General features: G+C 42.6%; 1 protein-coding gene across 13 annotated transcripts in view; it reads right to left on the bottom strand.

Annotated features, from left to right (window-relative positions):
* Positions 1–1,545: 1,545 nt before the first annotated feature.
* Positions 1,546–25,852, bottom strand: part of mbl (splicing regulator muscleblind) — a 105,074-nt gene continuing 80,767 nt past the window's right edge. For 2 of the 13 annotated variants that reach the window (XM_013325676.1, XM_013325675.1), the window contains 9 exons: positions 13,147–13,314; positions 12,152–12,304; positions 11,593–11,790; positions 10,140–10,229; positions 9,899–9,940; positions 9,695–9,818; positions 8,394–8,446; positions 4,827–4,911; positions 1,546–4,348 (listed from right to left, as the gene is read on the bottom strand). In XM_013325676.1, coding sequence (XP_013181130.1) covers positions 4,218–4,348; positions 4,827–4,911; positions 8,394–8,446; positions 9,695–9,818; positions 9,899–9,940; positions 10,140–10,229; positions 11,593–11,790; positions 12,152–12,304; positions 13,147–13,314 — 1,044 coding nt within the window. In that variant the 3' untranslated portion in view covers positions 1,546–4,217. The other 11 variants (XM_013325686.1, XM_013325677.1, XM_013325678.1 and 8 more) reach the window with 11 other exon arrangements.

Genomic DNA, 25,852 nt, shown 5'->3' with positions numbered 1-25,852 from the left:
TATGCATTAGGAAATACCAACACTAAAATTTGAATCATATAGTTTTTTGTTGTATTTATTATGCGACTATCTATCGCCTACGCCTCCGTTCGCGCAGAATTAAAAAAACTTAATTATTAAGATATGTGTTCTTCCAAGCTATGTTCTACACATATGCCAAATTTTAGCGAGATTAATGCAGCTGTTCTGAAGGTACCTTCTAAAAACATCCATCAGATGGATTGTTAGGTGTAGAAGGTTGTTCCAAGGTTCATTCTATGCAACTATCCTATACTCTATTCCTAAATTACATATGTATACTAAAAAGTCTGTGCTAAATGGGGATATCCTCTTTAACTTTATGACTTGAGGTTGTTAAAAATAATTTGGCCAAATTAGGCGTTACACAAAAACGTTTCAAGACAACATGCCTAGACTGAATTTCGTAAAGTTTTAAAAGAAACAGTGATTGGATTATTTGTTTCTTTTCAGGTGTGAAGCCCCTAAAGGTCAGTTCCTATTGTTTTAAAAGTTAAAATCTGGTAAGTAGAAACGACAATTGAATTTAGCTAGTAGTAAAATACTTGTAATATGTATGTACAGGTAATAATCACTTTCCTATTTGGCTCTTTCTTATATTTACTTGTTTTTTTTAATATAACAACCATGTAGTGTTTCCATAAATGTCAATCGAATTTTATATCCATAATCATTAGTAAGTACTTATCAAACCAGAATACTTACGTAATAAATTCTGCTCTACCGTCTGCTGAGACGTCGATGGAAGGCAGGTTGCTTAAAATCAGCTCAGATTACGTAAATGCGCATTATTAGTAGATTTTTAAAATTCCAGGACCTAAAAGAATATTTTTAATTTCTTTCAAATATCCAAAGTATTGACTGTGGCACGAAGTAATTCGTGATCTCTAGATTGCCGAGCCGTTAGGGACTTAAATAAAACACATTTGAGCACGGGTTTCTAATAAGAAACTGGGTCAAGGGCTTTGTATTCCAATTAAACCGCCACTCTCTAGAAGAGGGAACGGAATTTTCTTGCCAGAACGTCTTATAATCAACTGAGAAACGGAATAGAATTCATTAAGTTACTTTAATAATTATTTTGTGTAATTTCAAATTTATCATTTTGTATACGCGTTCATCTTCTAGTGAATCGGTATTTACTTATTAAAGATTTTTGTAGAAAAAACCATGTTAATAATATGTGAATCCAGTTGATGATAAGTTTTAAGTCAATCCACAGTTGATCATCGATTTCTTTCAGTAGTTTTTTTTTGGGTGAATATCACTTTTATTAGCCAGGCGAACAATATGATCTTACATCAACTTACTAATAAAGGAAAATATTAAATACGGTAAATTGCTTGTTTTAAATATTTATTGTTAAGTAATGTTTAAATGTATTATGCAATATAAGTAGGTACACATAATTTTAATTAATTTGTAGACCATACAAGTGGTTCTATTTACTTAATATTACTATAACATGTCTCGCAAAATCAATGTAAGGTGTCCTTTACTACTTGGTTTTGAAATAAAATAAACAAATCACATATTCAGTTGTTTATTATCTATACTGTACTCAAAATTGATCCGAAGATCACATCACATAGTAATTTCATAAATAATATTACAATGTCATGTACTTTCTGTGATTGCTCGTGAATAAAAAAAGGTTCACAATATAATCAATAGTTTGTTCACTGGACCGGTTCACCTTCAGTAGACTGCACCTACTACAACAACAATACGACGATACATTACTTACGTTACGTTACATTACGGTACGAGAACGCAAACAACTTACAGTGTACGCGATGACAGACGTCATTCATTACATTACATTACATTACCAATATTGTGTTGCTGTTCATTTTTTTGTTTATATATTTACAGTTTTACATTTTTTTTTGTGATTTACAAATAAATTCTTGATTATTTAATTAGGTCATCATTATTCCACATGGGTTTATAATAACAGTACTTTATAGTTAAAAATATCACAAAAATGAAATATACTATGTGTAAGACACACGCAACATTAAAAATACAACAAAAGAAAAATATAAATCCACTAGAAACCTTGGGTCTGAAGAGTCCCTTCTAAACAGGAAGGATACTTTCGATGTTTCATTCTTTCACAGCGGCAGTCAATGCCATCATTATAATTATCACACTAATTAATTATAAAAGTAATCGATTGTCTTACAATAAATGCGTCAGATCATAAAATTTTGTTTAAAAAATTAAAAGTCAACAAATAATCGAGTAAACGATAAATTTCAACAAAAATAAAAATGACAACTTATAGTTTTATGAGTCGCTGCCGTATTGATAAAAGCGAACCGTCCCGGGCCCCGCGCGGCGCGGGCCGCTCCTGCGCCTCACGAGCTCACGAGCTCACAACTACACGACCCACCCTCCTTCTACCTCCGAGTTTCACTCCGCCTCCGCTATTCTTCTTTTATCGATATGGCATTCCACTTACACGATACGACAATAAATATAACGCGCTTACACATTAATCACTTCTTTAATTCCGACGCTAGGAATTACTTTATAATATATACCTAAAAATATAATCACGGCACAAGTATCCCTCCGACTAAATTACTAACGTAGTGTCACTTTATCAGGATTTAGAATCAAATATGTATTATGTATCTTAAATATTCTCATTATTAATATATCATTATCAAAATATCCACTAAATGGGAGGAATAAATCAAATTATTAATATTTTATTCTAACATTAATCGCATGACTGATCAACAAAAGGATATGGACTAGGAATATTATTAGGCATCGGCTTCCATGCCCCGTGGCCGCCGCGGCCGCGCCTAGCGCCCAGCGCCGGCGCGGGGCCGCCTCTCTCGCTCGCCGCTCGCCGCATACGCGCTGTCGCCTCTGCACGCGTCCACCTAATCTTAATACTGTTCTCCTCGGAAACAATACACGCAGCTATTCTTAATACGCTCTCAACTGATCTATAGGTATGTCGGACTCGTTACTCGGTCATTAGTTTGTGCTTCGATAGACTGGGATCGATCAGAAAAGAATGAGTATCTAGCAAAATCTATCTGGAATAAAAGCCGACGTTGTTTCTATCCTATTTAAGTAGATAAATAGCTTGGAAGTATGCTTTCATCGTTTCATATTGTCCGATAACGTTCACCGTATGCCGAATGTTGGCCACTACCACTCTACGAGTGTCGTGATCTACGCTAACGTGAGAAAACTGAACGACGCAACGCGTCACGGCGCCGGCGCCGGTACGCACGCCCGTAACCACTCGACCTACGCCGCCTTCCGATACAATCTCTCGCGCTTTACCTCCTTTCAAATAATTCATTCTTACATAGATATTATACCGACGTTCATATCACGTGTTGTGTTACAACCGCAACGCACATAACCGAAACGCGAGCGATTCTACGCAACGCGAGCCGGCGCGAGGCGAGCGCCGCGCTCCGGCGTCGCGGTCTGTGCCAAAGGAGAAAGCGGCTACTCTATTGGTGATTCATTACTGTTCCACTTAATCTAAACTAGTGTAAAACTTGTCATCTATAAAAACAAAATTATAATAACGTATATTAAAATTAAGATAATTCTCACGAAAAATGCTCACTTTAGGAGTGGGGTGATGCCACCGGTGACGAGTGCGGGGGGCACCACCCACAGAGTACGTCGCGCTTATATACAATAAGGTTGCGGCGCCGAGAAGCGCTCGCACCGACTTTTACAGGAACTCATATCATATCTTTAAAAAAATAATATACAATAGTAATAAAACATTTGAAACCTCACTAACTACTATTTGACGATCTTCATAAAATTATTTAAACGGCTCCGGGGTCTCGAAACCTATTCATATCACAATCGCATGACCGTGCCTGAGAACCATATCCCGCTACATATGTACACACTGTTTCCCGAAGCCGACCGGGCGCGGGGAGCACGGCGGAGGCGCGGCGCGGCGCACAGAGCGGGCGCGCCCCGCCCCCGCCGGCTGCGCTAGTCGCGGCGCTCAATGAGCAGCCGGACTGTGTCAGAGGCGCGATCGACATGGACGATGCGGCCCGTGGACCGGGACTGGAGAGAGGATCGGGGAGCCGCGACGAGGAATGGACGATGCTTAATGCGGATGGTGTATGTGGGGGGTATTGGATGTAGGGTGTGGGTGCGTGGTAGGGATCAGCGAGGTGGGGCTAGAGATGAGGTTAGGGGGGCCGCAGGGCTGGCGGCAGTTGAACGGGGATGTGGTAGTAGCGGCAGGCGGCGCGGCGGCACGTGCCTGCGGCGGCGTCGCGGCACACCACCACGCGGCACCCCACCACCTGCAGCCCGCACCCTGCAACACGCCGCACACCGCTCAAACTCATTCTTATGTCGCAGCACACTCTCATACCACGTAATACATACATTATAGAAACATTGCACATTATCTATTACCTCAGAATAGAAAATATTTATGCTATCTACAGTTAAGTATCTAATTATTATACAATAATTGGACATTAAAAACTTGTACAGTAACGAATATAAAGTAAAACATAACTAGTTCTAACTACTACAGGATTTAGATCCACTAACTGAAATTGTATCTACTTAATAAAAAGTTATTAAAGTGTAAACATGCAAGACTAAGGGAATAGAGGGATTGATGCTAGTACCTAGTAGAGTAAGTAATAGTTACACATGTTAAAATGTTTTTTTTAAATGTTTTTTAGAAGGGTATTGACATGCTGATTGGGTTATTTCCTTTAATTACAATTAGAATTTGGACAGTAAAGAATTACAAATTTCATCTTAAATGACTTAACACATACCTTCACGAATATGAACAAATCTGCAGGTGGGTCTGGTACATCCTTGTCGATTAAAATCTTGGCACACCGGGAGGGTGTCCAGTAACTGAAATATATAATAAAAATATCAGTATACAGAAATGGTTATATTTTTACTTTAAACAGTCATACAGTTGGTGCCATAACATTTGTGCCTTTCTTGCCATATTTATTTGTATAAAAGTATATTTAAATTGAATTTATATCACAGACCACTCTGCATTAAGATGGTAACGGATGTTCTTTAATGCCTCATTTCGTTAATAATATGAAAACAAGTTATAATTACATTATTACCCATTATAACCATGTGATATCTTAGGTTTAGTGAATTTATTTCGCTATGGATTCCAAAGATAAATAAAGCGTTATTTTCCCTTTGGCTATTATTATGGATCCCCTGCATGACTGTTAACATAATCTAACTACTTCATAAACAGTCGAGTCCCATGTGAATTTTGAATAACTTTTAAATTGTCATTAGAGAGTTGGTGTTGGATTCTGACGGTTTATGAACGATTGTTATTTGTGTTATGACTAAGTCTATATCATCACTTTATGGACATTCATACGTCTGACACTGAACAATATCTTCCATTGCACAGCCTTCTGAAAAATACGCTGACTTAGTTTTTGTAATATCAAAGAGCATGGAGTTCCATAGAATGAACCGCACGGAATTGAATATTCGGCATTAAAATGTTACATATTTGTAATATGTCAATGTTAGGACCAACGATTAACAAATGCGTGTGTACTTTCTCCATTGCTACAGACTGGTAGGAAACAAAATAGGAACACGGAAGGCGAAACTGCACGAAATCAAATCTTGTCGCTGCTTTAATATTACAAGAACTTTACAAGATTCGTTGCACAATATGATTGTAGCTTCCAAGCATTCTTTGATTGGCGCGAGCGCCTCGGCCGGCCTTGTCACTTTTATATTGCAACTTGTGTGCTCTAACATAACTTTGTCTTACACGGCTTTGTTCAGAGTTTGCGAGCTTGGTCTAGTCTTGGTATCGTATCGAGAACGAGTTCCGCAACCGGGCAGAAGGTGTTAAGGAACGCTGCACTATGCACATAGTAGGTATGAATATATAATATCTAAATGGCATGCAGAACGCTTGAAATATAATCATTATTGCGCAGCCAATCTTATTGAAGCGTGACTATATTTTACAAAAAAGCTAAAGCATGATGCTAGACAACTTTTACCAGGGCGAGGGCGGTCTATAGGTTCTGTAGCGTCCAAAGTGTACCCATAAATACCAACTGTTGCTATATAAAGCTAAGAGGCTGTGTGGGGAGAGAGTTGCAAGTGCGTCGGCCCGGGCGAGCCGTGCGCCGGCGCCGGCGCGGCTCCTCGCACGGGCAGTCAGTCCCAGGAGGGCGAGTCATGCTGTAGGTATGTCGGTAGGTAGGCATGGTTATAATGTAAAAAGACAAATTAAATTTATACCTTTAGCTTACATGACAGTTCTGGACGTGACATGTTAGTGGTAGTACAAACTGCAACATAATGACCATTAGAGTGCGGTTACTGTACGACAAACAAAAGAAAAACCAAGTATATTAATTACGACTACAGTGAGTACTTTCAAATAAGCATCAGAGAGGCCTCGACGAGTCGTAAGCGGGAACGGAAGCCGCCTAGCGAAGCACTTAAGCGTTGCCGCAAAGAAAACTCGAAGTGAATAATTGGTCCGAATACAAAAGCACATTGTAACGTCTTTCGAGTACCAATTAAGTTGGTTCCGTTACAAAGACCAACACTTGGAATTTTCTTATTTCACCACCGTTTCAACTACCAAATACGCATGTTAAAAAGTGATTAGGCGTTACTTTTTAATTTTCAAACAAATGAAAATCGAGAGACCCCCTTTGTTGCGGTTGATAGTTGACACAAGCGGAAGGTGAATTACGGTAACATCTGTTAAAAAGTTCACCACAACATGAATAAAGTAAGGTGCAAACTATTTATTAGGCTTTTCCAAATGAGAAGTTTATAATATTGCAAGCTTTCTATGTATTAAGTCAACTTTTTAACAGGACATAAATATCGGCTTCGTTAATTCAATTCAATCATCGTGGACCTTTACTGAAACGACGCTCTCGGTGTTTATTAGTAAAAGTGAAGGGAACATTGCCGTGGAGTCGGGCCATGCAATATGGAAGCGGTGTTTCAGTATAGGCTCGGAGATCATAGGAAATCACTTATATTGAGGATATCATAGTAAGCTGATTTTATCTTACCAGGTGTAAGCAAGGCAATACTGTAGAGTGACTTCTTCCACATTTTGAAAGCAAGTATGTCTCGCTATATAAAACTAACAGTCCACGTGTAAGTTGTAGCATCAACTGTTCGATTTAAACATATAATTGATACAGTTACAGCACAATGAATTTGATGGTCGATGGAATGACACAGTTTGAACGCCCGACAAGCTCGGGCGTCTGGTTTATTGCTCCGTCGCAGCCAGAGTTACACAGAGTTAAAGGGCCGGCCTTGGCAAGTGACCACTTATGACTCATTTGTATTACATAGCGTCAATAAATAAAAACATACTTCTTAACAATTTGCATGACATGAAGATCAAGAATATCGTTACTTTAGTTAATGCCGTATTTGGTAGAATCGCAAAAAGCTTTCGTCACCGAGTTAAGGACCTTTAAAATAGTCAAGTAATTTTAAAAGACTCACAATTCGTAAGTTTTAATGCGAAAAATAATTCTTTCTATTTCTACGAAAGCGTAAAAGCAATTCTTTTTTTTATCTCAAAACAAAATTCGGTTATGATGCATACAAGTGAAGCGTAAGTATTTTAGTACGTGACTATAATCGAAAATAACAAAAATGATTTCATGACACGTTTAACTTTTTCTCATGTGACAATTATCATATGCGGACGGGACGATTCGGAAGAGGTGAATTCACAACAAAGGTAAGTTTGCAGGTTAGCAAAAAAGGCGTAGTCACCGAGCGCACCTGAAGCCTGCGAAGAATTCAATACATAGATATGCAGGTTAAAAGCTTTTAAAATATTTAAATCTTGTAAATAGCTCGAAGTCAACTTATCTTTTCTAATTCTAAAAGAAGCGTCAAACCAATTCCTTATAAAACAATATTCGTTAAAATGCAAAAAGTAAAGCACGCGTAATTTATACCGGACAGAATATTTTACATCAAATAGAGGAAAATGATGATGCATGAAATTTTCTATTAGGTTACATTCAGTCGTATCGTCAGAGGTAAACAAACAGCGGTAGGTATCAGCGTGAATTGCAGGCGATTGATTCGACGCTGTACGCGTTTTTTGTCTCGCATCAAAAGCTAGCCGATTAGAACGAGCGCTCTGGAGGCCGGGGCCAGGAGAGCAGTGGTTTAGAATCGGTGAAAGGAGGTATCGCGTTGAACACAATCCATATAGCGTTAGTAAGCGTCGGGCGGAGTGAGGAGGCGGTCTGCGGAGTTAGAGGCAAGCGGCCGGGAGCGGTGCGCGTGCACAGTGCGCGTGGGCGGGGCTAGCGGCACGCGGCACACGTTACCTGTCCGCGCTCGTCCGTGTACACCACATAGGGCGCGTTTGGCGGCGCACAGCCTTTCCATCCCGATACAAAAAGCGACAAAAGATTTGCAATGCGGACGACAGCCGAAGCGGTCATTCGGAAGGCATGTAACAGAAAGCGTTAAAATAAATAAAAAGATAGTGCGACCGAAAGTAAACCCGGGAGCGACTCGTGTCGACACCCGCAGCACTACCGATGAAAAGTTCACGCATAGCACACACGAGGAGCCACTAGTATAATGAGAAAAAATACCTGATGAGCCAAACGTATAGGGGTGGTGGATTCTATTCCATGCGAAAATTAGAAGGCGGCGGTGTTAGGTGCGGGCCTGCTGCTGCAAGCCTGGAACCACTAGGTACTGGATCGACACAATGGCCAAGCGCACCCGTGCGGAGCGTCTTCGAGAACAAGCGTGTACGTAGCGGGAGACGGCATCGACGGACCAAGCGCTCAACTCTCAGTACGACGATACTCACGATTAACGACGATCGACAAGAGGTAATAAAAAACGTACAGTCATGCAATTCAAGCGTTATTATTACCGGGATCGTAGGTACGAGAAATATACACGCATAAGATAATAACGGTAAGTGAGTAGATAAATACATAATCGAATAGATATAGCGTAAAACTACCGAGACATCCGCGAGGTAGAATACGCCCGCGTCGTCCTTACAGTGATACAATACAAACGTGACAAAACGCCTAGCGCTAACCGCCCCGACAGACCGGGGCGAGACACTCGCACACATATGAGTCTCTACGGGGAGACCCCGCGCCCCGCCCCCCGCCCCGCGCGCGGCGAGCCCGCGCCGCTTATGTCGTCTTCATCTTTTTGTAGGGGTTCACTGCGGCGGCTGCGGCGGCCGCGGCGGCGGCGGCAGTGGGCGGCGCCGGTGGGGGCACCGCGTACATGTACGGCGGCTGGTAGTAGCCCGGCATCGGCATGCCCGGCCATCCCGGCCGCACCATCAGGGGCCGCATCAGGCCCGGCACGCTGGCACGCGCTTTGATCTGTTGGCTGTACGCTGCCGCGGCGTGCGCCATGGCCGAGTGCTGCGCCGCGAGAGCCAGTGCGGCGGCGTAGTTCTTTTGAGCTACTTCTTTGGCGACTGCGGCGGGGTCGGGCGCGGCGGGCTCGGGCTGCGCGGGCGGACTAGCGGGCTGCGGCGCGGGGAGAGCGGGCGCGGGAGCGGGCGCGGGCGCCACTTGCGGCGAGGGCGTCGGCGCCACGCTCGCCGCGCTCACCGGGGCGGACGATGGCGGCGCGGGGTACTCACATGACACGGGCACGAACGGTTGCTGCAGTTGCATCAGTTGCTGGTACGTGGTCGCCGGCTGGTAGACCGGTACGCCGGCCTTATCCGCGGCGGGTCGCTTGTACGGCACCACGCCAGGGAATGCCTGCAAACGAGAGTTAATCCATGAGTCGGTTATTTCCAGCTGACTGACTTGAGCTACCGCGTGGTTTTGACGATACTTACAAAGTTATCGTAATAGAAGGATCCAACGCTTTTCATGTCCATCTGAAACGAGAAACAAACGGTTGAACGGAAGATTTCGGGCTTGAGGTCGAAGAACGCGAGGCGAGCGTGGCGCGCGCCCAGCGGCGGGGGCGGCCAAAGGGCGCGCGCCGCGGCTTCGCGGGCGGGCAGGAGAGGTGCGCGAAGGGAGCGTGCGGGCGGGACGGGAGCGGAGGAAAGCGTGCAAAGCTGGCGGTTGTACCGGTGGCGGCTCGTGATCGGCGGGTGCCGGCCGCTTCTTGCCGGGCTCCGAGGTCGCGCTCGCCGCCGGCTGCTGCGCTGCGGCGGCCGTCTACGTGAAGCGAAGCGTCGCAGGACGGGACAGAAACAATAACGATGTAATAGATGCACAGAATACACCTAAAGCTCGGCGTAAGGTGATATTATGCGAAAGAGAAAAAAATTAAAAGTAAAGCGTGAGTGCGACGGAAGCGTGGCGCAAGTGTAGGCCGCGGGCGAACCGAACGGAACAGAACAAGCTCTGCGAACATAAGCGGCGTCACGGCGGGCGAGACGAAGCAGAAGAAGAGAAGCGAGAGCGAGGCGAGAGCGTGCAGCCAGGTGGCGTACCGCGCCGCGCGCCTGCGCCTTAAGGTGCGCCTGCAGGTGCAGGGGAGGGTGGAAATAGCGGCAGGGGTCGCGGACGCAGCGGCCCTTGACGGCGTCCATGCACACCGTGACACAGCCGTCCTCGTGCGCAGCCACGGGCGGCGGCGGGTGCGCGAAGCGACACTCGGACTCGGCGCGCTTGCACGCGCCGCGCTGGAACTCCCGGCACACCTGCACCACCACACACGCCTCACACCGAGCCCGCCGCCTTGCCGTCGCCCACGTCTACCCGCTCGCCATCGCACATCCCCCGACCCTTCGACCCCTAGCGGCCTCACTTCACGTCCACTTCAGTTAAAACCACGCGCCTAATGCTTTTGCATGTATTTACATTATTTGTGACGCATCTTACAAGATGGACGATAGACTATAGCAATTTAGTAATCTAATCTTAGTTATTGAGAATTAAATGATTTTGGGATTACAACATGGAGTGTAACAGTTGTAACAGTAAAAAGTCGATCTCACCGGACGCCGCTTGGTATTAGTTGAATTTATTTTATTTCGAGTTTAGTTAATTTTACGCATCCGTCGCATGTTTATACGGTTTGATTGACGTTTTGCTTTTGATTGATTATTGTACAGCAACGTCGGGAGCCTTACGGTTATCGGATATTAAGCTCGTGACACCGCACTATTAATGCAAATCGATTACTTATATTGTTTTGCATAAATTCAAATAAAAACTTATTGAAATACAGATAATTGCAGGACATCGTAATGGCAGAAATCCAATTGCAGTAAGAGTGCGTGCCTTTCTCCGGGAGGGTAAGCTAGTGCTGGTCGCGAAGCGCACGCGGGCGGGCGAGGCCAGGGCGTCCTCGCACCACAACACACGGGGACAGTTAGGGGCATAATAGCCAAAATTCGCAAAGGAGACCGACAATATTGTAAAATGATTTATATTCGCAACTTAAACATGGGAGGAAAATGATAGTTACTTGTCGGTCCCCCGCGCACGTGGCAACATCTTAAAGCACTACGCGGGTCAGGGGCGAGATAGAATAACCAATGTAGTGTGTATGAAGGGTGTTGACGTGGCTTACCTCGAGACGGTCGGTGCGCGGCAGCTTCTGCTGCAGTACGGGCTGCTGCATGACGCCGAGGGGCGAGGCGGCCGCGGCAGCAGGGTCGTGGCCCAGCATGGCGGGCACCAGCTGAGGCGCGTAGTACTGCGCGTACGTCGATCCCACGCCCGGCACGCCGGACAGGTACGGCGACGTCGCCTGCGCAACACAGTAACACTACCTCACTATAATGAATTTCCATTTTATCGTCATTTCTTAACTATACACTTCATTCTTAATTATTCATTTGCAAGCATGAGTTTCAAAATCATTCTACTAAAGCAACCATTACCGGTGACGCCTTACAATACAGTGTTAATTATTTTTAAATTATTAGTTTACATTAGCCAAAATAAGCTGTGACATGCATGTTTAGATTGATTCGAAAAATTAATTTGGTAAACGAAGCATTACGGTATTTTTTTCCGTCTAGCTATCCACCGGCCACCACAAAAGTACGGATAAAGGAATAAAGAGACTGGAGAGTGGGAAGGGGCCAATGCGAGTCGAATATGTATACTGAGCAAATGCGACGTACAGAGTGATAGACGGGAAGGTGGTGGCGCTCGGTAGCCGGCGGCACTGCGAGGCGCTCGGCGGCGGTTACCTGCGGAGCGAGCATGGCGAGGCTGATAGGGTCCAGCGCGGCGAGGTGGCCCGCGGCCGCGCCCGCGCCGCTCACGCCACCAACCTCGACACAAAACCACACAAACACGCTACTCATCGTGCGAGCACACCGCTTCGCCCCCTCTGCGTCGCTGCGCGTACCATCCGCTCCGCCGTCCACTACTCGCCTTGCGACTCTCTCTATCATTTCCTATTACAGGACGGACATGCGAGTAGCGACACCGAGGTGTGACGGGTCGCGGCCTTAGCAAAAGTGAGAACAGTGAGGAACATGACATTATAGGTGATTAAATTTGCAATACCACTTTACCCAGTTCATACAAATGTGAGTAAGTTCGGAGAGTAGTCATGCCACTTAAGGTACAAATTATACAAACATGCTCAAGCGAGTGGGGAGCGATCGGCCATCGGTTGCGAAGTTTAAGTTGTGCCTGACGGTGCGACTGTCACATAGATTTCGTGCACGATCGTATCGCCTACTTCTGAATTCTTACATCTCTCGTTGCTAAACTTTAAATTGAAGCGGCTCAACTCTGTGCAAGAGTAGTTGTATCACTTCAAATAAAGTTGGTAAATTACCATTAACTTTCAACGTGTAAGTTCCTAAGATGACTTGGTTATGCAGTTGGGTTAATTTAGTCCCTAAAGAAAACATCGCCGAGGCATGTTACATTTCAAATGTACTAAATGACAAAGTTGATGGTGAGACTGCGCGTGGCACAACTTAAACGGGATGCTTTCAAACTCTACGTGTTTTATTAAGTATAACGCTTAAAGGGTACAGGGTAGCGAATAGTACACCGAAAGCTGCGTGTTGCGTGCACTGGGTACGTACCTAATGAGGACCGATCGCTCGAAGCGTTTGTTTAGAGCAAGAACGAGTGAGAGTAAAATGGCGGTACTAACCACTGCCGGCACCTGGCCGGGCAGCACCTGGCCGGGGGTGAGGCCCATCTGCTGCATGAGGGCGTTCTTCAGCGCGAGGTGGTTCCGCCCGTTGATGAGCAGCTGGTCCTTAAGGTGCTGCGGCGGGTGGAAGTACTTGCAGGGCGGCTTCTCGCGGTTACACCGACCCTGGAAGTTAGAAAATTTATTGGTTTAGTCACTTCTTCTTCTTCTTTCTACCGCCACAAAATGTTGGTGCCATAAATTTAAACATTACAGAATAATAGTATATGGAAAAGAAGAAATACTTTTCTTTTATCTATGTGGTTCAAAATTAGCTACCAACTATGAAAATCGGCGAGCAAGTATTAAATTCGGTACAATGTTGGTTTTATGCATCGCTTCGCAAGCCCTATTGAACTGAAAAGTCGCTCTTAAATGTTTTCTATTCCGGAATTCCCAATTTTCGTAGTATATGTAAAATTATATCATACAATTGCAGAAGAGGCGCGGGTTATACTCGCTCATTTTTGGCGTAAATGAGGCGAGAGATAATTGCCTCTCTGAATCGAAACCCTCTGCCGCATCCGTCTATGATGATTTATTTACATCCGCGTAATTAACTGTCGCACTACGTGACGGGAGGGCTTCGCGGACGTTTTATCGCCGCACGCCGGCGCCGAGGCGCCGTATTTTATGTTGTGAGAAAAAACGAAATAATGCTTATCGTATTTTAAAAGAAAATATTTATGTACGCAAACTGTATATAAAATACTCTGCGTTCAAGACCGGGACTCGCTCTGATAATGTCCTCCGTAGAACTCCTAAGCTGAGCGGTGATTTATTGACTAACTTTGCTTGTGTAGGCAGGGTTCAATTTTACTGTAACCCGTTCAGATTTTGTTACTGATAAAGTTTGCACTAACAGACGTTTCTTTCCTTTTGTTGATGAACAGCACTTGCACTTTATATATTTAGTTTCAAGTTGAAACGAATAATAAGATCACTGCGATCGGAGCATATTAAAAAAACAATGGTAGTCGAGGCCATGAGTTAGAGCAGCTGTTGAATATTTTCGATGGTGATTATCGTCGGCTCGGCGTTTTCATCTCGAGCATGACAATCGTTCAATCATTTCGACGCAGACACATGAATGACGGATTGAAACGTCCAATTGAAACATTAAAAGCAAACAGTGCGACGCAGATCTTTCGCCGGCGTATCAGAAGCAGGCTATACGTATTTCGGCTGTTATTAAACTTGGGCGATGCAGGCCACTGCTGCAGGGGTGGTCGGTCGTATTTAAATTAACTTGTTACTGACAGGCATAATGTTAGCCGGACGTTTCTCTTGGTCTAACTACGGACAAAGTTATTATTTCCTAGTACTCGCAGTCGTCCACTATAACCGAGTTTCGAGTCCTAGCAAAGCGTTTGAGAAACTCGAATGGGTGATCACGTACTTGAATGGTAACTATGATAACTCGGTCTATCGAAATGTCATTTGTCGGCGCTGGCGTTCGACAATTATTAAGTTTACAGTTCGCTGGGAATCAATGAAGAGCGCGTTCGTGGAGTGATTTGAAATTCTGTCGCCAAAAGACACAGCATTAATGACGCAACGGTGGCGGGTCAGCTCGGCCCACGTGCCGGCCCACTCACGCACATTAACTATATTTTCCACGTATTGCTCACATCTATGATGTCATGTTTCGTTATAAACGGATTAAATACACAAATAGAAGTGGTAGGAATACCACAACAGCGATAATAAGGACTAAGAAAATTATTAACTAAAGAAATCTTTATAAGTTCTGGATCATTTAACAAAAGTTACCAAAGTGGAATGAGGCTATTAAAAAATGTAATTTAAAGTAACGTCAACCTTCTACTACCAATTTTAAATGAACAATAAACTGGCCATATAGTAAAAGAACAGCGGTGTCAGGGTCGCTTGCGCGGTCTGCCGATTCGGACGACTAGATTTAAACGATATGCTTGTTTTAGGAACGTGCTCATTATTAAAGGTAGGCAGCAAGTTACACTTTGACCGGGTAACTAACGGATATCGGGAACATGCAGGTACAGCGATTAGCGTGACGGATGCCCGTGCGGATACAAATGGCCTCGTCGCCGAGACGGATGGCCGCCCTCTCTCCGCCTCTATTATCACATTAATTGCAAGCCGATCGCTCCTGTCCGATCGCTTCTGCATCAATGCAACTGCTGTTTACCTTAATTTACATAAGCTTTACAGTTCACAATTAGGTTGGCATTTTTGATATATTCCGAAAAAATAAATGGCCTTTTTTCCAACAACAATACAGGATGATTATAAATATCTTAAAATAGATATAATCGAAAAAAGTGACTTATAAAACTCGGGGCATTTTAATGTCTAAAATTATGTTCTTAAAGCTCTAACAAAACATGTAGGTACAAGCAATATTGCATTACTATTGAAAATAAAGTTTAGTATAGGGAGAAGTTTGCAAATATTGTAGGGTGTGTGGTTGAGTGGTCGCGGCTGGGCAATAACCGGCCAAAACTAATAACATTTTTGTGATAGTACGGAGCAAACCGAGCGCGCTTTCCTCGTTCTGTCCTTTATCATACAACAATGCGCACTTGCAACACAAAAGGGGTTATGTCGGAAGACAGTTTCTTCTTATCGTCAATTTTATTTTAGAGTACAAAAATTTCGAACTCATATGCCCAGTAGTGCTGGATTACGTTTGGAGAAAGCGATATCGCAAAACAGGTACAAAACGACAGGAGTGAATATGTCTCGTCGACTCGGGTTATGTGGAGAGTGCACTCGGCAACTGTAACGCGCATAACGAACGGCCCTCGAGTGTGGGGTGACCTGCTCGCCATGGTGTGCGGCGTGCCACCGCCGCGACCCCTATCGACCACCGTCTCTATATCTTATTTTATTCTTACACCATTTCTCCACCGTGTGTCTTATCATCAATTTCAATACATAAGTGTGAAATAGGTATGAAGTGCACTAATCAATTCCGTTCATCTACACGTAATGGTTATCAATCGAGCACGGCGATATTGGATTTGTAGTATTGTGTATGCATGGAAACGTATAAATCAAATAGGATATCGAGAATACGTTTCGAGTGAGGTATGCCAGTCGCTAATCGATCTATCGATCACATCTGATGTATTGGCGACGCGCCGTCGACAGAGTGCGGTCAGCGTAACGCGCGCGCTATGCCGTACTAGACTATTTCACTATTGGCCGACCCCACACGCGCCGCGACAAATCGACACGCGAGGAAAACAATGGGCGAGTGATTCGATGAATGACACGTTCACACCGTTCCGTGCCCGCACTCCGGACCCACTTGTACGCACCCGCCCGTGTGCCGTTGCCAAAAATGTTCGTGATGTCAAACGCGGACGGGAATAGAAGCGACCGCTGAGATGTGCCAACTCCACCTGTATATAAATAAATGCAAAGACTTCGTATAGCATCACAAATGCTTAAAATTTTTAGAGGCGCGTGGAACTTTACAGGATTTTTATTTCATCAATAATTGCAAGAGATAAAAATAAATAAAATTGTTTTATAACAATTTTTTATTGGCTCACACAAGGCTCGGATCCTCAGATTTCGAACTTAAACGACGGTCTAAAAGACAGTCAAAAAATAAGTTAAAGTTTAAAAGATACACTTTATAGATTAAACGATAAATTATCATTCGATTAACTTTAAAAAATATTTAGCCTACTCGTACATTTACATTTGGCGGTACTAAACTGTTCATAATAGCCAAGAAAACATAACAAATGAAAGAAGGTAAGATGATTTAATTCCGGATGCCACAAATGATTTTTTTGACAAACCGGAACAAGGGAAAGGTGAAATCTAATTTGCAAAATTTTGCGGCTGGGGTGGGAATTAGGTAGGTAAAGTCAATTCTAAATGTAAGTAGAATTTGAATTTAAAATGATTTATATAAGAGCGGGGGAGTGTCTAATGAGCCGTCACGCGAGAGGGGCTCGTGTTTATGCCTCGCGCTGCCCGCACTTTTTATTCGGCCCCGTCTGTGGCCGGCTTCGCAGCCGACCGCCCCGCTCCTGCGACGTTCGCAACTCAAGCCCTGAGCCGCCTTCGCGCTTCGCTTCCTTTTGTTATTAAATTGTAAATATTTATTTTCCACGCCGAGAGAACAATACAAGCTGGCCGGGCAAAAAACACACTTTTGAAGATGCCTTAAACTAAGAATTATTCACTCCGGTGAAGTTTCCAACGAGTTTGCATCGCGGTGCCGTAGCTTAACGTTAAAATATGCATTCGTGCGCGGAGTTATCTCGGCCACTTCTGCCGCCGTGCCGCCCGCTGCCGCCGGCCGGTCAGCTGTTGTTTATCCTGGCTTTAATATTAGTTGCCCACTTTTAAACGCTAATCTCGAGACGCAAACAATCCGCTGCTATCACACAGGGCGGAACAGAAATTTTTCATTTTGCTTTTATGTGGTGCACGCTTATGCAAATTTACTTTAAGAGTTTAATGTTTTTAAAATGACTTCCAAGAATTTAGCTGGATAAGATATGAATGGCGTTAAGTAATATTCGAAGTCTAATGGGCAGGTCGGTGTTTTAGATGAAAATAAAGCGAGGAGTAGCTAGGTTCGGGGGCGGGGGCAGGGGCAAAGGCGGCGAGAGACGGCTACGGCGAGATTAATGCAACGGAAGCAGGCTCGACCTCTCCAGGTGTTTCATTAAATCGCGCGCGGCACCTCGGCCGCTCGTACGGCCATTATGAAAGCTGCAAGCTCGAGGGCCATTCGCTTTAAGAACGCCCGCGCCACTTTGTAATGGCCTTAATGAACCTTGTTACTTATAGGCTCGCGTAAATTGCCTGTTTTGCTAGGGTGCTGACTCGCCCGAGGAAAATCATCGGGTCAGCGAACACTTGGTACACAAATTACTTTTGGAATTCTTATATAGTATAATACTTCACACAGTTTTGTGTCAAATATCAAGCGTGAAGTTATCCGTTTAATATTATTTTTTGGATAGTTAGCATGTATTATAGCTATACTCCATAATAATAACTGCGAAATGATGGACGTATAAAAAGGTGTTACATAAAGTGACAAATCGAATTAAAGTAACTCACTCACTTTACCGAGTTGAGTTGGGATTTAATACGGCGTCAGATTAGAAGCTAAATCAATTTGTTCTTATCTTGAAGAGGTCACATGAATGTCGACGAAGCGATTGACCCAATAAGCGTCATTAGGGTAAAGTGAAGGAGCTTACAGCATGGCGAGTCGAGCTAGAACGCCAACGCTAACCGGTTTAGCCAGCACGATGAAGTAATTAGTATAAGCAGTTCAACGGAGCGCCATGACGCCTTCCGCCTCACATACTGCTGCTAGATGGAATCTTTCCTCTCACGTTATACCTTTCAATGTAAAAGGAGACTATTTAAAATTTCGACACCGGTACATAGAAGACAAAGGCTTCCTGAACAGTAACAGATATGTATTCGCTTGTGTATCTTCAGTAATAGGAAAGGTGTTAAACCAAACTGTGATACCATCACGGCCATCAATAATCAACATATTTGTAGCACGAATCATATACAAGTTTTATGTGAACTAGAAACTATTAACAATACGACGAAAAATGTAAGACGATAACGTTGTGTAGCACAGCTAACTACAAAATAAAGAGCCTATAGTCGGTACGATAAGAGAAGTTTAAGGGGAGTTTTCGGGTGCGGGTCGGACCGATAAATTGGGCGGCACTTAATTATGATCTCGGGCGGCATCTTGCAGGCGGCTAATGTCCCGGACTCGTTTAATGCGCGAACTTGTAGTCTCGGCTCCGGCGGGCGTGATAAATTTCCATCTGCGCCCCGCGCCGCGCCGGCCCTCAGGTGTCGTCAGAGCTCGCTGCCGACTCTCACATATCAACAGTAAAACTAGACTTATTTCGTATTATTTTGTTATAGTTAACTTACATTAAAATTAAGTTGTTTTATGCCACGTTCCATGAAATGAAGTTATGTCGAGTTAAATAGCTTTATCTACAACTGTCTGCTTCACTGCAGCCATAGTATCCGCTAGTAAATTCAATGTAAGTCACGCTATAAACAAGTTTAATAAAAGCACTTCAAGTATTAAGATGTGAACGTCAGCGCGCAGCAGCGGCTACGCTACACCACGCCCGCCGTACTCACTAAATCTCGAAAACTTACCAACATGTGCACATTAATCAATTTTCTTAACACAGCCGAGTTAATAACTACGGTGATTTACGACGGAAGACAAAAGTTCGCTTTGCGCTACTCCCCAGTTGCCAGACTTCAATTTTAAACTTACGGTTTCTGACTAATAAGTAAGTCAATTATTCTTAAGAATAAATAGTGTAAAGATCCAAGTGAAATAAATAAGCACTCTCGGCCTTAACACAATAGAACAGACAGAATTTTACTTGTTTCTTTTTACAATTTAAATTAATTAACAAATCTCACGTTTATGTTGTATATGTATTAACAAAGTATATTAATTAAATTGTAAGGAATCTACATTTTGTTGATATTATAAGTCAGATAATGCAAGCCGGTTTCAACAACATTTAGCCGGGAACGCCTGGTCAGTGCGAGGTCAACGGTGGATTGAATGGGCACAGTTGGGCGGGGTGACAGTGCGAGCGGCGGGTGGCGGGCGGCGGCTAGTGTTGTTGCGATGTTATTGTATCGTGTTAACGCGAGCAGAGCAGGGCGCGGCGCCGATAGCTATAATTAAAGCGGGAAGGACGCCGGCGAGACGTTACGCCGTCCTAACGACTTTTATGGCGTATGTAACATTGCCGGCACATAAAATAAATGTGCCGCCTCTAGCACCTCTATATAGCATAGTGTTTCCAGATTAATAGCACCAAATGTTTACTCTCTCACGCTATACGACTATTGCTTTTCACATTATGTGGGTCCATATTGAAAACTGAAAGCCTTTGTGTACGGCAACTGGGAAATTATTAAAGTGAAGGAAAATGCCATTGTAACTGTTTAATAAATCTTTAGTGCTTTAATCATCGCGTGGTTACCGGCAATGCATGAAACAAGCGAAACTAGTGTCAGGCTAATATTAATCCACCTTAATTCATTGTATAGCTGGTTCTATTGAGTCTTGAATGAGATATTATATATTTTCATCACTATAACCAGTTCTTCGTAAAATACAATGTACCGCTTTCAAAGCCATTGACTAACTGACAAGATGGCGCGAGAGTGACGCGAGGGCGGGTCCGCAGTGCGAGCGGGCGCGGACGGGCTAACCGCGTTCTCGCCCAGTCCTCCATTTAAATCTTTATATTAGCTTTACGGGGGCTATCTCCGGCGCTAGCGGCGCCCGAGTGCACTTTTATTGAGGATGAAATACCGTAATTGCCAATCCGCGCCAAACCGTGACCGTTGTTTGTGTTAATCGTCCTTCGTCTTATATACGCCATATTAACTGAATGGACAGAATCTAGTTTGGTCTGGTCTTCGAGACTATTCTTCGAAAAGTTAACGGTTTAACGTAAGACTTTTTAGCAATCCTGAATACATTTTTTACTAGTGTAAATTAACAATTGACGTCAAATAAGGAATGACAAATTGCGATACAGAACACGCGGCCACAAAACGCACGATCCGCATAAAAAAGGGGGAAATATTCAAAACAATAACCGCTTTTCGTATCTCAATCCCCAAACTGCGGTAATCTTGACAAATGACGGTCCTTGTTGTGTAGTCGGCACTACGGGCCGCATTGACAAAGCCCGAAATAAAGTGACACGGACACATAAATAAGCATATTCGATGTTTTATTGAGTGGAGGAAATGTGAAGGAAATAGTTTCCCGCGTCATTACGCGAAGCATCAATCAAAGAAAATGGTCAACTAGTGGGGCAGATTTGAAAAACGTTATAGCGTGTGTCCGTTTGTACCGAGCCATATTACCGGTCATAGAATACAGCCGATCGATGAACTTTTAATTTTGACTAATTGAAAGCTAAAATTAAGTACAGTTAAAACAGTAAAAATACTATTATTAAAAGTTGTTTTAATTAATAATTAGCAGTTATAAAATATTAGCTTTAAGGAATATTAAGTTAAAAGCTCATGGCTTTTAAAATATTCAAAATTAAGAACCATACTGGAGAGTGTAGCTTGAGGGCGTGTAAATGAATTGCGGTCGTGGCTCATCAAAGACTGGGTAAATTATTGAATTTAGAGGAAAGGTAGTTTTCAGAAAGAGGGTCGCGGCGGCAAGTGCACGATATCTGCATTGTGGAACGGCGCGGCGCGGCGGCGGCAGAGCGGCGCCGGCGGGACTGGTGGCGTGGTGGCGCGGCGGCGCGGCGGCGGCGCATATATCAGGCACGCGACCACCCCGCCCTCCCTACACCGCCCGTTAACCCATACACAGTTCCCCCTTTTTTGCAATCATCATCATTGAACTACCACTTTGATATAGAATGGAGAGCTTGTTTTATGGTTACTTTTCCTTTATATTCACCTTCAAGTCAATATAAGAGCAAAGTACTCAGCCAAAGGAGGGTAACCTCAAGTACATATGCAATCAGTTGTAAGTAAAAGGTTGTTTTAATTAAAATCATAATAACAAGGATTGCAAATTATTCAACGCAAATATCAATAAGGAAGTCGAAATATTTCAACTACTAACATAGATTCAAAGTTCGACTACAAGTAACAATAAGTGAATAAAACTCCGCATTAACAAAAATAATTTATAACTCAGAAGATACTTGTTATAGTTTCGTAACAACAAAAAACGCGAGTCACCCGAACTGTTAACGATTTCCAAGGCGGTTATTACCTCGCTAAGAAGTGGCATGAGCGTGGTAATCTAGACAAGATCCCCAACAATAAATATGAAGCCGATAGGGCGTCAGATATCTTTTGTCTGCTACTAACGAAATGTCTAATAAATTGCGTACACTTTTTGCGCCATGTAATAATTTTACTTTTTTTTATAACATTTACGTAACCGAAAAAAAATAACGTAAACAATATCCAACAATGAACCACCGATATAATGTAACCTATCAGACTTACTTAGATTTGAAGAAACGAATATTTTATACAATGAATTGAATGTGAAAATCTCTTATTTCGAAAATTTTTAGAGAATTAATGTATGACATAATCAACTAAGACATAGTTGGAGTATTTAGGTAGTAGGTAATATGGAAAGATTTTATTATAGGAAAGCAGTGAAATACTATAATTTAAGATTATACAATTCCAAGTTACAAGTAAAGACTTGGTAGTTACATGTTTGGAAATGCAAAGAGTAGAAGTAATATAATAAATAGAATATATTATATATGTTTAAGAGATAAGTTTAATTAAGTATATTTCTATACAGTAATTGATTCAACAAAAACGTCATTTAAAGAACAAGGGTTTCCGTGTTGTCGCGTCAATGGACCGACCACGCGTGTACATTATCATGAAAATTATGTCTAGTCCGAGCCATTTGCATTTATGAATCATGCTTATTACAAGATGCACTAGACTGCGAACTCGCTCTATTATTATACGTGCGCTGTGAAACAATTCAAGTTTTTGTTAATTAGTACGTATTGTCCGCGGCTTTGCTCGCACGGATTTAAGGATGCTTATTTTGTCGGAGGATCATGAAACATGTTGCTCGTGCGGCCAGACAGATTAAAACAATAATGTTGCGAAATGTTTGCTGCGAGATGATTGCGCTTAAAATGTACAAAAATAAATCCTTCACTCGTGAATAGCAAATGATTGTTTACTGTCCTCTTCATAACGGACGCTTCTTTTAACGATATTATGAATTATGAACACAAAATGACATATTTATTTATTTTTTTACAGCCTTAAAATCAATAAACTATGATAACATTAAAAGTACATAACATATTTTAACAAGAATTATTGTAATGAATAAATTGTTTCAACTTAATAACGGTACGGGAGGAAATATAAATTTAACTTAGTTTATTAAATATGCTTCCTAGAGAAAACATTTTCAATAAGAGGATACACGTATACGATTGAATTTATTCCAAAAATAATATAATGTCAAGAATTTTACAAGGCAGATTCATTTTATATAGTAAATGATGTATCCCCCTAAGGGATACCAGAACTTCTACACTCGTATTCACTTTTGTACTAACACAGAGTTTACGGATTTGAATGATATAAATATTCGATTGACGTTGGAATGAATTTATTTATTAGAGGCATGTATTCATTGAAACTGATTAATTAGGTATGTATGGTGAGGTGACGCGTGGCTGTTTGATAATGCGACGTCGCACAGGCCGGGTCCCGAGTGGTCGTCGGCGGCGGAGTGACATATATCGAGGTTATATCGGGTGCAGAGCGCCAACAAAGGCAGCGCGAGTGTGGGTCAAGTGGCGCGTGTCCCGATGACGCAGCGTGCCCGCCGCGTCGCGCCTCTCCCTCGCTATTATCCTATGCAAATCCGGATCGTCCAAATATCGTGTTGTGCCGCGGGCTACCTGCTATCGCGGCTATTAATAACGCGTCGCTACAGATAGGACCCGCTCGGATGAGCAGTTCTGACTGTCGGGCTGTACCTGCAATGAGGCGAACCAAATCCGCTCTTCATGTTGGGACGTATGGCTAAGCTGAGACCCATTGAATGTATTACCGATACTAACATTGAATTATTAATTTGGAACGAGGATTTTCCTACGAGATTCTTTAATCCTGAGTAAAGTGCTAATCGAGTTCACACTAATATTGCTTGTGTGCGTATATGAGTGCACGCCTCAAATATCGTCAATCCTATTTTATGGTTAACGTTACAATCTTAGGTCCAAAGCTAAGTCGACGCTCAAATAACACGGCATATTTTGTCCACACTGATACTACATAGTTTATCATGGATTAAAAACGCACATTAAAATTACATCGCCTAGAAAACAAATAATAATTTAATAACAATCAGAAACGAATTAACGACTGATTTAATTTACAATTATCTTGTAATTTACGCACAATGCGACGATTACCGATGTGTAAAAAACGTAAAGTTTTACATTTATAACAAATTGCAATAAAAACTAGAAATTGTGTAATAACGCATTAGTTATAGTGAACGTTTGAATCGTCACATCTAGAAATAAAAATATTTAAATTAAATACGGTATTACAAGTGATATTCGAACAATGGAAACAACTAAAACATGTATCGTTATTTAGTTATCTTGAGAAACAGGTTACATAGAGAATAAAATAACACGGGGTCAGAGGTTTGGGTCAGGTTATGGGTCGACTAATGAAAATAATCCGTTGGGGTAGTAACACCATAGCGCTCTGTGTAACAAATAATACGGCTAAATGAAATAAAGCTTTTACCGTCGGATCATATAGCTGTTATTCTAATTATTAAGGCATATATAAAAGTGGGCGTCCATTAAATCCGCGTTAACAACCTAAACACTGTAGTATTTGTTTCCTAACCGTTAAAAGTATGTCAAATACAACTAGTTGAATTATTAATTTCTTTGGCTATGTAAAACCGTTACAGACATTTTTTCTCTGTAAAAGCTGTTAATGCTTCTAAATGAACAGTTCCTTTCAAGTAAAGATTTTAAACGGCATAAGTGCCAAGGATAAAGCCAAGCGGTCGCTCTAAGGTACCCTCGAAAGTTTTTTGACGACCGCTCTGAATAATTGAATTAGTTGCCGTCAGAGAGCGACCGGACTCGACGTTGAAGCTCCTTCGAATACAGAAAGAAAAGGTTAAAGTTGTGAGGTGTTCGAAGAAAACTGGAACTCTAACAGAATTGTAACTTGTTAAAATATCAAAGTCTACTTCGTTAAACTAATTAGCACTGAATATACGACACGTTTCAACGCCAATCGCAAAAAGAAATAATGCAACTGTATTCGTATAGAAATAAAAATACGAGAAAATGTGAAAGTTGCCACTTACCCAAAAATATAGGAAAAAACTTTTGGAATTTTTTGAAATTAAATTGAATAAAACAAGATCACATTTTAAGTCCCTCCGTCCAGGTGAGCAGTCGACTGGGGAATGGCCGCAGCGTAGCTCACCCACTGCTACAATTTAATTAAATATGGCTTCGGATTAACCGTGTACGGCTTCACACAAACTATCCAGTTTCATATTTTTACTTCGCTGCAAATGCGAGTGGACATGGTGACAATTACTGGACGTTAATTATTTCCACTGTCTACCTACAGCGAATTAGATCTACGAACGTTGAATGTTGTTTTACCTGAAACAAAACAAATTAACATCAGTAAGTCGAAGGATTTGTAACCGCAGAGTCAATTAAGTTAAACAATATCGCTAATAATAATACTGTCAGTTGAAGTGACGAATCAAAGTTACTCCGGTGTAAAGTCTTGACTTTGATAATAATGGGTTCGGTGGCAAAGCGCGGGGGTGGCGATGAGAGAGGGTGTAGGGGTGGGGTCCGCGATTGTTTTCGATGATAAACACCGGCCGCCCGACGCGCCATCCAAGAGCCCGCGCTAATTAAACAACAACGGGGAAAATTAATTTTATTGTTTCAGAACTACGCTTCTTTGTTTCGGGCCTACGAACCGGTTACCTGGGAAAAATATTTGACTGACGTCTCTCAAATCTCATCCGTGGATATTGTTTTGCCGCGTCACGATTTATTTTTTTCACCTAAAAATTGTATCGCCG

This window comes from Papilio xuthus, unplaced genomic scaffold (genome assembly GCF_000836235.2).
Source record: "Papilio xuthus unplaced genomic scaffold, Pxut_1.1 DF824655.1, whole genome shotgun sequence".
NCBI lineage: Eukaryota > Metazoa > Arthropoda > Insecta > Lepidoptera > Papilionidae > Papilio > Papilio xuthus.
This window is presented reverse-complemented; position numbering and strand designations above follow the sequence as displayed.